The sequence below is a fragment of the Strigops habroptila genome, chromosome 1, assembly GCF_004027225.2.
Source record: "Strigops habroptila isolate Jane chromosome 1, bStrHab1.2.pri, whole genome shotgun sequence".
Lineage (NCBI taxonomy): Eukaryota > Metazoa > Chordata > Aves > Psittaciformes > Psittacidae > Strigops > Strigops habroptila.
Genome location: NC_044277.2, coordinates 112,767,057 through 112,779,103, shown reverse-complemented (window position 1 = coordinate 112,779,103; position 12,047 = coordinate 112,767,057). Strand labels below are relative to the sequence as shown.

Here is a 12,047-nt window from a genome sequence, read left to right as displayed (position 1 = left end):
TTTTTTCTGCCTTTTCATGAGCAGCTTTGCAGGCTGTACGCCAGTGACCCGCACTTCTACCCATCCCTCCTTCCACTGGCACAGCTGAGTTCAGCCAATATTGCCTACTGTTAAGTTTTAAGTGATAGATTTATTTTGGCTGTGTCACTGCAACTACAGGCTGATTACTCTCAACAAGTTGCACTGAAGCACTCTCATAATGATATAAATTGTTACAAAATACTAAATACACTAAAAATCCAATCAGATGCCACGTACATCAATTTAAGCAACGAGGAATGGACACTAAGCACCAGCAGCAGTACTTACAAAAATGCAGCACTGATGGTGGCAAATCTTGTACCGATGCCCACTACAGACAGCTCTATAGGGACTTACTTTTGATTAATCTGTCATCCTAAAAATCCTTCTCCAAGAGGAGTCCTGCGGTGAAGCTGGGTATGGCCTGCAATTGCAGTTCTTGGGTGCTGCGGGTCATGGTTCTCTCCTTGTATTTTTCCTTGATATTCAAAGGAAGAAGCTAAGAAAGCACTCCAACCCTTCTGTTTCCTTCCATAACTTCCTCAGATCCTCAGCTGTAATTAGGACTCCCAAGGGAGAATTTGTATTCACTTAATGCTGACTTGACTCAGCAGAATGTGGTAAGGCACCAGCCAAAAACCTCCTTGTGTTCATCTCAAAGAGCACTGCTTTCCGGGGAACAGCCTCCTCTGTCTCTTCCTTAAGTGCCTTTTGTGGATTCCCACTCTGGGAACAGCTGGATAAGCAGTGCTGTCAGGTGAGGGGGGGAACATGCTCTGAGTGACCGATGTGCCACCAGCAAACAGAGTGGCTGACAACTGGTCAGATGGACTCTGTTTAGGAAATACATGCTTAGAGCCTGACAGAGCAGCACCAAAAATTTCATAATGGAAAATGATAACAAGAAGATTACCTTTAGCCTTGTGGAATGTGATCTAATCCCTAATGGGAGAGACACAGAGACAAACCTGACACTCTCTTAAATGTATACCTTAACACCTAAGATGTCTTAACATGTATCATAATCAACATATATTAATCTGCATGTACTTTATTATTAAATGACTGCTTGTGACTATTTTCTGCATAGCACTAAGACAGTAATTTCTCAAACTCTTTGACTCTTTAGACAGGAAGGTTGTATTCACTTAGCAGCTAGCAGGGGAGTTCAGCTTTCATCCAATACTGCTTTGCATCTTGCTTCAATATGTCCTGATTAAATATGGCAAGCTGAAATATTCTTTCTAATACTGGAATGATGTTTTTCTTATAAAAGGATCCCAGATGGCCTAATAACAGGAGAAAGGTCTCGCACCGAAATGAACAGTAACTTAAAAATTGGAGATTACTAGTTACTAAAATCAAATGGCATCTTCTAATAGGAAAGATAGAAAAATGTCTGCTACATCATCACCCCGAAACTCACATTCTCAGGCTCCAATTAGTGTCCTGACATTAATCCCTGTGTTTTCTTTTTAATATATCTGTAACTAGGACATAGGAAGGGCTCTATGTAGTGTGGTGATGGACTGTGGTCCAAGGAGCACTGGATTCTCTTAAGGAAAGTATGAGCCTTCCCATGACTTCAGGAAGCAAAGGATCTGTAATGAAACAGCATGCTTACCTTTCATAAACTATATAGGAAAATACAGGGAAAGCCATATGGCATCTCCTAAAATTAGGTATCACTTAACACAGTACCTAACTGCAAGGCCATAGAGCCTACATCTGTTGGAACCGGGCGTAACATGAAATGTCAAATGCAGATTTAGATCCAAGTAGGACTGCAAAAGGGAAATTAAGTGATTTTGACATTCTTTTAATTGAGGAAGAAAGAGCTTTCTGATGAGTTTTTTGAGATTCTGATGGGGAAGAGCAAAAAGTTTAGAGAAATCTGAAATTTTTCCCAGCAGGAAAGTGAAAGAAAAAGTACTTGGAGCTTTTCTGCTACCTACTTGCCCATGCTTGTCTTCCACAGAGACGTATATCCTTAGCTGGTGGGTATCAATTATCGTAGATGCTGTTGGAACAAGAAAGTCCAAATGAATCCTCACTCTTCTTGGTTAAGGAATTTCCCGTATTGTGATTTTGGCTAGTTTCTCAAAGCATTTGGGAAGCCAACACTGAAATGTAATGTCTGATATGATGCATGACCTTCCATATATTGCATGTCATTTAAGTCAAAATCAAACATAAGCATCTGCCTAGGAGTGTCTTCCATGGAAATTTCAAGATTTTCGTCGGAGTATAGTTTGCATAACCTGCATGATTAGGACTTGGGAACTATTTTGAACAAGGAGGAAAGATATATTAACACATTGCCAAGCAACACATCTCAAGGTGCAGGAAGAGATGAGCTAATGTAACTAACATAATATGAGATAAAAATTAAAACTCTGTGACTGAAAAGGGAAGCATTAGTATTTCCTTTCTGTAATGTTGCCACCCATGCTTAGTTATAAGGAAGATGTTCTTTACTGTGAGATGGTGAGGCACTGGAACAGGTTGCCCAAGGAAGTGGTAAATGCTCCATCCCTGGCAGCGTTCAAGGACAGGTTGGTCAGAGCCTTGGGGCAAACGGTCTAGTGTGAGGCCTCCCTGCCCATGACAGGGGGTTGGAACTAGATGATCTTAAGGTCTTTTCCAATACTAACCATTCTGTGATTCTATGCTGCATATAGCTGGAGCAGCTGAAAACAACACTCATCGTAGAACTGGAAATGGTAACCTCTTTAGCCATTTCAAATATTCATCTGGGAGAAAGACTGAATCTGCAGCTGCTGGTCCAGCATACTACTACTATTTTGAACTACCACTGTTTTCAGCTAGCTAATATATTTGAACAGCAGCCTTGGCTGTGGTGGTAGTAATCTCTTGGGGAGGCATGGGCCAGGCAGATGTGGGTATAACCAAGGGATCACAAATCTAGGCCAAGCCCATGACTTTGTGACCTTCCTAATCTTTAAAAATAGCTTTATGCATGCGCGTGTGCATACAAACAGATGCAATGTAGTAAAAAATATACACCATAAATGTTATCTAAAATTGAGTTTTCTGTTTTTTAATATTCTGAAAGGTAAGAAAAGCTGGTGAAGAAAGGCACTGAGCTCATGTGCAGTTATGACATGAGACAGCATCAAGTATAGCAAGCAAAAAAAGAACACACAGGTGAAGTTACATAAAATGTTTCCATTTCAGCTTAGCCGTGGGTTTTGCTCTGGTATGTTTGGTGATTCCTGGCTGGCTGGGTACTCTGTCTAGTATTTTCTTCTATGCATGAAGAATGGCCTGTTTGCTGCATTAGGCATTTCAGTCTAGATAGTCACAGCAATAGACAGGTTTGCTTTTTTTTTCTTCAGGCTTGCCCAAGTCAACAGAAAGGGTTATCCATCACTATGCCACAGGAAAAACAGGCTGGGAAAACAGCACCAAAAACATTTTCTTAGAATTCATATTAGCATGCATCAGTTTGAGGAGAATGGAGACCCAAGCAATGCATACATCATTAAAATGCAGTTTCAATAAGCTGTAAAACTTCTTCTGTAGTGCATTACTATTCAACAGAAAATGTGACTGTGATTTGACTCAGATTAAGACTAGACCGTAGTTAAAATGTCTTGAAATAGACTCTGAAAAATAGTTGTGCATAAGCTACCTTTCAATAGGGGAAATTAACAGGAGTTGCAAACGTAATTTTTCAAACCTTCTGGAATAAACATTTAAGCAAGCAACAAGGTTGAGATAAAAACATCGCAGAACCTATAAATACTATTTAGGAGCAGAGCAGTCTTTTTGAAGCAAGCACCAACTAAAGATAAAGCGGTCTAAGGTGAAGCATTGCAAGTATAGTCCTGTATTCACAGTGAAGAATAAGACTGGAGTGAGCAGCTTTTTCATTTTACAAATTAATCTTACACCTAAAATAAGCAATGAATCTCATGAAGTTCTTGATATTATTTAGAATAAATGGCATGGTACCAAAGTACTATTATTAATAACAATTAAGGAAGTGTCTTCTATCCTTTTCTTCAAGATGCTGCAATGACGAATGCAAATACAAGCACACCTGTCTGCAGGAACAAACTCTGAGCTTTTGGATTATGCATCTTTGCAGAATAAGGTTTTCACAGTTCTCTCTATGCTAAGACTGTCCTGTTTTTTTCTTTTCATGCCATAACAAATGCTTTTGTTGCCCTTAGTGTTGTAGATACATGGTACATTATGCAGAAATCCACAGAGCTGGTATGGCCTTATCAGGGAACGATGTCTAAAGATAGCTGGCAAAAAAAAGACACCAGTTTCAGGTGAGGCAACAAATTCTATGACTTTTCACCCTACAAAACTGGGAATAAAAATTAGAGCAGAGAGATGAAGTCACCTCTATAAACCCCAACAACGTCATGACAGGAAAACATATCTCACTGACTGGACTGGTGTCAAGAGTAAGAAATTGGGTGGGATTCATCTCACTTAACTTTACATGTGTGTGAGGTATACCAGGCTCTACTGACTAGATCCCCGCTAACCACAAAAGCAGCCTGGAGGGACTAGCCCATAAGTAAAAATCTACATAGGCAGCTAAGTCCCACGCGTGATCACCTACTACAGTTACTAAACATGAATTAGTCATCGCCTACAAGAAATCAACTGCTTCAATGAATGCCTACCAACAGCTACTGAAATAGGTAACGAATCTTTTAAATAGAAATAAAATTACGTAAAATGCATCCAATTTTAATTTTATTACAAGAGATAGTTTTTGTATTTGAAAAATAGTGATCAGACAAGCATCTAAATTCAAACAAAACAATCCAATACCACTTTCAGCTTCCAGCTAACCCTAGTTACTGAGGATTTTTCAGTTGAATTCTCTGTGCATGTGAAGATCTGCTTCTGGTCATCCCTACAGCTGCCTAGCTCTGCATTCTACCTAACCATCCGCAGATCTTCAAGCTTGGCTTTTCTCTACCAGCTGCTCTGCAGAAACTGATTTGGGCTATTCAGAATACACCCTGCATGCATTAAATGTTGGGTGTAATCCATCTTTCATATGAAATCCCTGTAGTCAGACTCCTCCAGGATATTAAAACCAAGGTTCAATTCTGTCCTCTCCTCAAAGAAATCTGAATTGTCATCATTCACCAATGATGCCAATTCACTTTCCTAAAGACAACAATTCAGGCGGCTTTCATCTGCACTGATGAAGAGGTTTTTGTTTCTATAAAATACTTCAAATAGTTATTGAACTAGAGAAAGATTATAACCTAACAGCCAGAACATTTACCTAAGTGGTGAGAGGAGTAGAGAGTATTTCAAAGTACTTCTTTTAAGATGACACAGGAGCTCTTGTCCTTCTCTGGTACTTATACAGTTAGTCAGCATGAATAAGAAAAAATGAAAATTCTTTAGAATATCTAAAGCCCAGTGACTTCGGGTACTGCATACCACAGGTATCTCCGTTCACACGTCCCCACTAAGAAGAGGGAACCTAATAAAAGGAAAGCCCTGGACCACCTGCTCTGCTTGTAACAATTGCTCTAATCCAAGCTTTTAATTCTTGGGTAAAAAGGATATTTTTTCTATTTGATCACACGTAAAATCTTTTTAGGCTTCCTTTTTCCACAAGGAAAAAAAAAAAGAAAAAGTTTGTTTCAATGGATCCAAACTAGGCTTTCCTTGTTTGATCTTGCCACCAAAAACTCCTGATATGCATAGCCTTACATGAGAATCACAATCCCTTTCCAATTCTTTATCAACACATGATCATTCTAGCACTGAACTGCTGTTCCCTGCTCCAGTAAACTAAACTCAGATATAATTATACTTGATTTTACACAGCTCTGTAATGCCAGCAAATTTGGTCTGTGCACCTGAGTTTCAAACATACTATTGCCCATTTTAATACCATGTTTCTATCTACCAGAGCCTTACCTCGCCAAATAGGAAAATCAGACCAACTGTGCTGAGTACACCAAAGTTTCAGTTCATATCTTGGAAAAGAACCATTACAGGGTCTGTGTTTCTCCTTATAGCATTGACTGATGATTTGTTGAGGTCTCTTAAGCAAAATTAGACTTTTAATTGTATTTGTTTGTTTTGATAGACTCTTTTTTTTTTTTCCCCTGGTTTTCTTTATGTTAATTTTGTATATTCAGAACACATGCTGCAAACTCCAAAACTATAGCTGCTCCAAACCAACAGCTTTTCTTTATGTACTAACAAACATTCCCTGCATAAGTATTACGCACCTTGCAGTGAGAAAAAACAAAACAAACAAAACACAAGATAACAAATGAATAGCATCTAACATTAGGATGTGTTCCAGTAATTAAAAAATCCAAATATAAATGAGAAGAACATGCATGAAATAATTAAGAAATCAATTTTAAGTTGGGATTTAAAAAGCTGAGTGAGCCAGCTGTACAGACACCATAACAAAGCGAGTAACTCCAAACGAGAGCCAAATGAGCAATCGCACAAAACGGTGCGACAGCAAACAGCAAGAGGGCTGGGGAGCAGAACTAAATCAGAAACAGAGTATAAGTTACAGAAGGAAACAAACATGAACCATATGGGAAAATATTCACAATAGTGTTTAATTAGATAATATAATGGATAAGAACACTTACGCAGAATCATCATAAACAAAGATGAATGGAAAATGTGCTACTAATAAAACTGGGTAATCTAACTGTGCTACAACTGTAATTTGATCAGTCACAAGTTCGGATGTAATTTAAAACTAAAAATAGTATTTTGATACAGTATTTTGCTACTGCATCTCGTAGAAAATATTGAACCAGACATTCTCAACTGAGTTCTGGGTATGTTGAAAACAAACGAAAAAATCACAACTGTTCACGACCCAATGCTTGTACCCAAATTTGCACTGCAATTACACTTAGACCATACGAGCTTTGCCTTTTGGATGAAGAATGTGGAATGACTTTTTCAAACTTTTTCCCTCTCTAAAATCAATTTTTGCTTGTCTGAAAGCTCTGAAACAGAGATCACAGTTAAAGTTAAAATTAACATAAGAATGGAATTGTAGGCCCTCATTATATTTTTACACATTTAGTTTATACAGCACATCAGCCTGACATAGGTATCAGCACAGGTTAATTGCTTTCAAGAGAAAAACAATATGCAACAAGTAGGGCAAAAGGAGAGCAAGAGAAACAAAATGGTTTTGAAGGCCTTTGTGATTTTCACAAACACTTTTTGTAACAAGGAATTTTTTTGAAAAGCCAATTGTATGCATGCAAGTCATTACAGCTATAAATAGGTATGTACACATTGATGCTTTATGGAGGTTTACCTCCTTATACTTAAAGCTTGCAAGCAGGTACAGCCTTCTCAAGTCTGTACCTGCTTGCAAGAGATGACTATCAGGAATCATAGCTTTAAGCTTTAAATGAACAAATAAATTCATAGGAAAGTACAGAAACAGAAAAAAAAATAAGCTGAGGAAAGTGAAAAAGGGATCATTTCTCTTGATAAATATTTACAAACTCTGCTCTAAGTGAACTTGCAAATTTCAAGTGGCTTTACCATTTTTTTGAGACTGTACAACATCTCAGGGTACACCTTCAAAACTTGTTCAATTCCCTTGGAAGCAAAAATAGAAATTGAAAGACCACCTGGAAGGGCACTAAAACTGTATGCTGATATCTCTAAAATCCACATTTTATTCAAGATTAGTTCCTCAGCTAGCTGCAGTCAAGCTGTGTATTTCTGGGTCATTGTTCTCCTTGTAAATCTTTCAACTCCAATTTCTACAGAGCAAAAACATATATAAAAAAATAAAAAATCATCAATTTAACAGTAAATTTTAAGAACTGACATTCCAAGAAAATACACAAAAGTGAAAATAAAGTCTCACTAATGGAAATCTGAAAAAAAAGAAACTCCACTAACCAGAAATGAAACAAGAAACAATTCACTGAGTCATTTTCCACTGTATTTCTAAATTCATTCAACTAAATGAACACCATTAAATCTAGAATACTCAGAATGTGAAACTTCATTTCATAAACATGAATAAGGAGTACACATACAAGAGGGCTGATTGCTTTTATTTAATAATACATTCTCAAGAGATCATAAACCATAACACAACATACATGACTTATTAAAATGGCAAAAACTGTCTATAATAACCATTACCTGGTTTTCAAGCATCCATACTCCACTGTGACTACTGAAGTATTTTAATTCCTGTCTTCAGACAATGGAAATAAATTTCAAAAAGGTGAAGTACAGCAGTAAGCCTGCCACATTGAGAAGGATGCAGAAAATATACTGCTTTTCTGAGATTCTGCAAATCAGTACATTACCCAATTTCTGCATTCTTGACTGAAAAGTCAGATTGAAAGCTGTACACCATGAAGAAAAACAGGATTTTCATTCTTGCAGCACAAACCAGTTTAAGTTACATATACAATACGTTTATATAGTGCAGAACACTACAAAGACAGCAGGAATTTTAACTACTGGGTTTGCATCCAGGATTAGAAGAATGTATTGGGTCAAAACACTTTGACAGTGGCTGCTCTCTTGTGATGCTTTTTAGCACAGGAAATAATGGGAACTTTGTATACAAAGATGTGAAGTGCCCAGTTGCTTAGATTAAATATATCAAAGGTTAAAAACGAACCCACCCCAAAATGACCCATCCACGTACCTATTAAGTTGTGAATGAAATGCTTTCCACAATGAATAGTGATTAGGGTAATCAGTAACCTCATGCAAAACACTATCCTCTGCTTTTTTAGTTTCTGGACCTCCATGTTATCAAAGATAACATATACAAAGATTGCTTTGGTTTTCTCTTCTCATTTATCAAAACTATAACAGTGTAGAGCTAGCAATGCTCCTGCCAGTTTCAGTTCTGCTCTTCAAAACTAATAGGCAGCAAGTGTTGTCACCAGTTTCTCCTAGCTGCTTGGAAATCTCAAGAGACTAATGCTCAAAGAGACACTGTGGCCATTTGAAAAACACCAGGAGACTGTTTCTCTCCTCATTCTGTTAAGAAAATATAAATTGTTCACAAAGAAGAGACAAGACTTCTTATCCAGAGGTGAGAAGTGACAAAACTCAATGAAAACAAGCTACCTGAAAGTCACCTAAAGAGAGGCCTGCAATTCTGTGTGGGCATGCAGGGGAATATTGTCACAAATCTACAAAAATATTTATATAGATTTTTTGCAACTACCTTCTAAAACATGTCAAATTTTAAGGAAGTAAAAACTTAGCATGAAGACCTGTACATGATATTTAGATTAAATTAATCCACCAAATGATAAAAACATCCCATAATTCCAGAACACCTTAAGCCCTTGTTTGCAAGCAGTTTCACAACCACGGGTATCTTCTGTACAAAATCTTGACAGGCAAGGATGCTGAACTATTAAAGCAGGACAAAACTGGCATTCTGCCTTAAAACTTTGCGATTCACCCACTGAAATTTCGCTGACATTTCTTTTTTATCTTGTAGTTGGTTTCATGTTGTGGTTCTTAGCTACCCTTGCATTTGGGGTTCAGTACTCCCAGCTTATGCCTAGCCCTATACCTCCTTCCTAAGCGTTTCTGCTTTTACTGACTTCTGGGGAAGTTTCAGCTGTCAGGTACTTCTACAAACTGTCAGTGTTCAGCAGTTCATTTTCTAGAGATATGTTATGCTGCTTCCATGAGATGAGGTGTTGTGTTACAGTGTGTGAACATATAGCAAGTGGAGACAATGTAGAATAGCTGAAATATAGTCAAATTCAATTACTTAATAAAGTATCCCATTAACAGAAACACTTTCTGTTAAACACTGTTCTGTTAAAACAAACTGAAATTTGATTGGGTAAAAGGATTCTCCAGCAGCACAGAACTATAAATCTTACAGAATCATCACAAGGAAAAAAATATATATATAAAAAAAAAAGGGGAAGAAATAAGAAAGCCTAGGAACAAATGGAAACATACCAAATTATTTTATTGCCTGAAATGAAACTCAAATAGTATGAGTGTTTAAAGGTAATGTTTCAATTTTTAGTACAGAAGCCCAAACGCAGTTGTTAGTTAACTGTGAAAAAATACACTCTTCCCTCTTTATTTTTTAGAGCATAGAATTTTGTACCTCTTCTCTTCATAAAAGCAGAAAGTACGATTAAGGAAAGCCCCAGAATGTCAGATTTCGCTTAGAGTGAGAGCACAGCATCACTCCCGTCCAGCTGTCTGCCTCTTGATTAGACCTGTAACACCAGATTGCCGTCACTTCGTGGATCAGCCCGCGCTTGCACCGCTCCGCTGCCTGCCTGCCCGCCCAGGTTACGGTAAGGGAGCCCGCGGGGGAAGAGCGGACCCTGAGGCGGGGACAGCCCCATCGCTGCTCCAACGCCGAAGGCAGGTGTCCGGCGCGGAAGCGAGGGGAAGCGGGCCCGGCAGCCCCGCTCTACCTGCGAGCAGCTGCCGGTCGCTCGCGCCGAGCAGGCCACGGGGCAGCGGGGCAGGCGGCACCTGGCAGCGGGCCGGTCCCTCAGCGCGGCGATGCGGGGCGGCAGGATTCCCCCGCGGGCCGCGCCGACGGGGGGATGCCCCTCCGCCGCCCCACCGGGCTGCCGCCCCCTCGGCCCGCCCCACCCCGCGGGGAACCCCCCCGATGCCTTCTGCGGAGGGCTGAGGGGGACGCGCCCCGGCGGGTCGGGGGTCCCCGGGCGGCGCCGCCGCCGCTCCGCGAACCCCCCGCCCGCGGCCGCCGCTGCCGGTACCTGCGGCCGCAACTTTTCCCCCGCCGCCATTCAAAACGTCCTGCCGTAAAGCGCCGGTCTCCCCTGGCAACAAGGTTCCGGCCGAGCACTAGGTGTAGGAAGGTGATGTAAAAGTAAAACCACCCAGTGTCGTAAACCAGGTCCGGGGGGGAGGGGAGGCGAGGGAGGGGGGAGGGCGGGGGAGGAGGTGACTGGAGCATTTAGACACAAGCGAGAGGATCATGGCGGATGGCCCCAGGTGTAAGCGCAGGAAGCAGGCGAACCCGAGGCGCAATAACGGTCAGTCAGCTCGCGGGGCAGCGGCCCGGCCGCGCTGGGGCGGCGGCGGGGCCGGGGCGGGGGCCGGGCAGAGCCGTCCCGAACGCGGAGGGGGGAGGTCGGGCGGGCGCGAAAGTAATTCCCCCGCCGCTCCTCGCCGGGAGCCCGGCTCCCTCCGCACCGTTATATCCGCTACCTGGTGCCTCCCTCGCCTCGCTGCCTGCCTCCCTCCTCCGCCTAGCGGTGCGTCCGCACTCCGCCGCCTGTCCGGGACCGTTACGCGTTCTCTTCCCCCACACGCCCCGCGACCGCCCCGCCGCCGCTGCGGGGAGCGGGCTCGGGGGCCCCCCCCCCCCCCGGCCGCGCCGCCGCCCTCCGGCCCGGGCAGGGACACCGAACCCCCGCGGGGAGCGGTGCGGGATCTCCCGCCGCCCGGCCGGCCTCGGCAGCCCTAACTCCGAAACTTGTTACCTGCGCGCCCCGGCGGAGTGGGGTCTCCCCGCTCGCCTCCCCCCCGGCCCCGCGGGCGGGATCGCCCCACCGCCCGCCGGGGAGCGCCTCTCTCCGCCGCCCGCCGGAGTTCCCCTCGCTCTCCCGGCCGTGGGCCGGCTCCTCGCTCCCTGTCCGGCGCCGCGGGGTGGGCTGGCATTCGCCTTGCGGGGAGCGGCGGTGGGGGACGCCAGCCGTCACCGGGGGGCGGGGGGGGGGTTGAAGGGGGCACACTCGGGGAGCGGGGCCGGCGGTGGCGGGGGAGGCAGTGTCGCCGCAGCGGGCAGCGGTTCGCGCGGGGGCAGCGCTGCGCGGCCGCCCCGGGCCGGCGGGAGGGGGCCGGCAGCCCCGCCGCCCGCTCGCCGCTTTCGCCGCCTCCCCTCTCCGCTGAGAGTTGGTCCCCGGCGGCGCCCCGCGGCCGCGCTGCCTGCCCGGTGCCGGTGGGGAGGGGAGGGCTGCTCCCGGGCGGAGAGGGCGGGCGGCGAAGTTTCGTGCCTTTCCTCTGGCTTCGGAGGTACCTGT

The 12,047-nt window shown here is 43.3% G+C and overlaps 1 protein-coding gene and 1 long non-coding RNA gene across 3 annotated transcripts in view; one reads left to right on the top strand and one right to left on the bottom strand.

Annotated features, from left to right (window-relative positions):
- Window positions 1–8,079: 8,079 nt before the first annotated feature.
- Window positions 8,080–11,362, bottom strand: LOC115619489. The gene is made up of 3 exons (XR_003995036.1): window positions 11,233–11,362; window positions 10,779–10,866; window positions 8,080–10,262 (listed from the first exon to the last, which is right to left on the bottom strand). It is a non-coding gene; the product is annotated as an uncharacterized LOC115619489 (long non-coding RNA).
- ZEB1 (zinc finger E-box binding homeobox 1) overlaps window positions 10,954–12,047 on the top strand; it is a 119,805-nt gene continuing 118,711 nt past the window's right edge. The window contains exon 1 of one of the 2 annotated variants that reach the window (XM_030511779.1): window positions 10,954–11,057. In XM_030511779.1, coding sequence (XP_030367639.1) covers window positions 11,000–11,057 — 58 coding nt within the window. In that variant the 5' untranslated portion in view covers window positions 10,954–10,999. Of the gene's footprint in view, window positions 11,058–11,837; window positions 12,040–12,047 lie in introns of those variants that run through there. The other variant, XM_030511788.1, reaches the window with a different exon arrangement.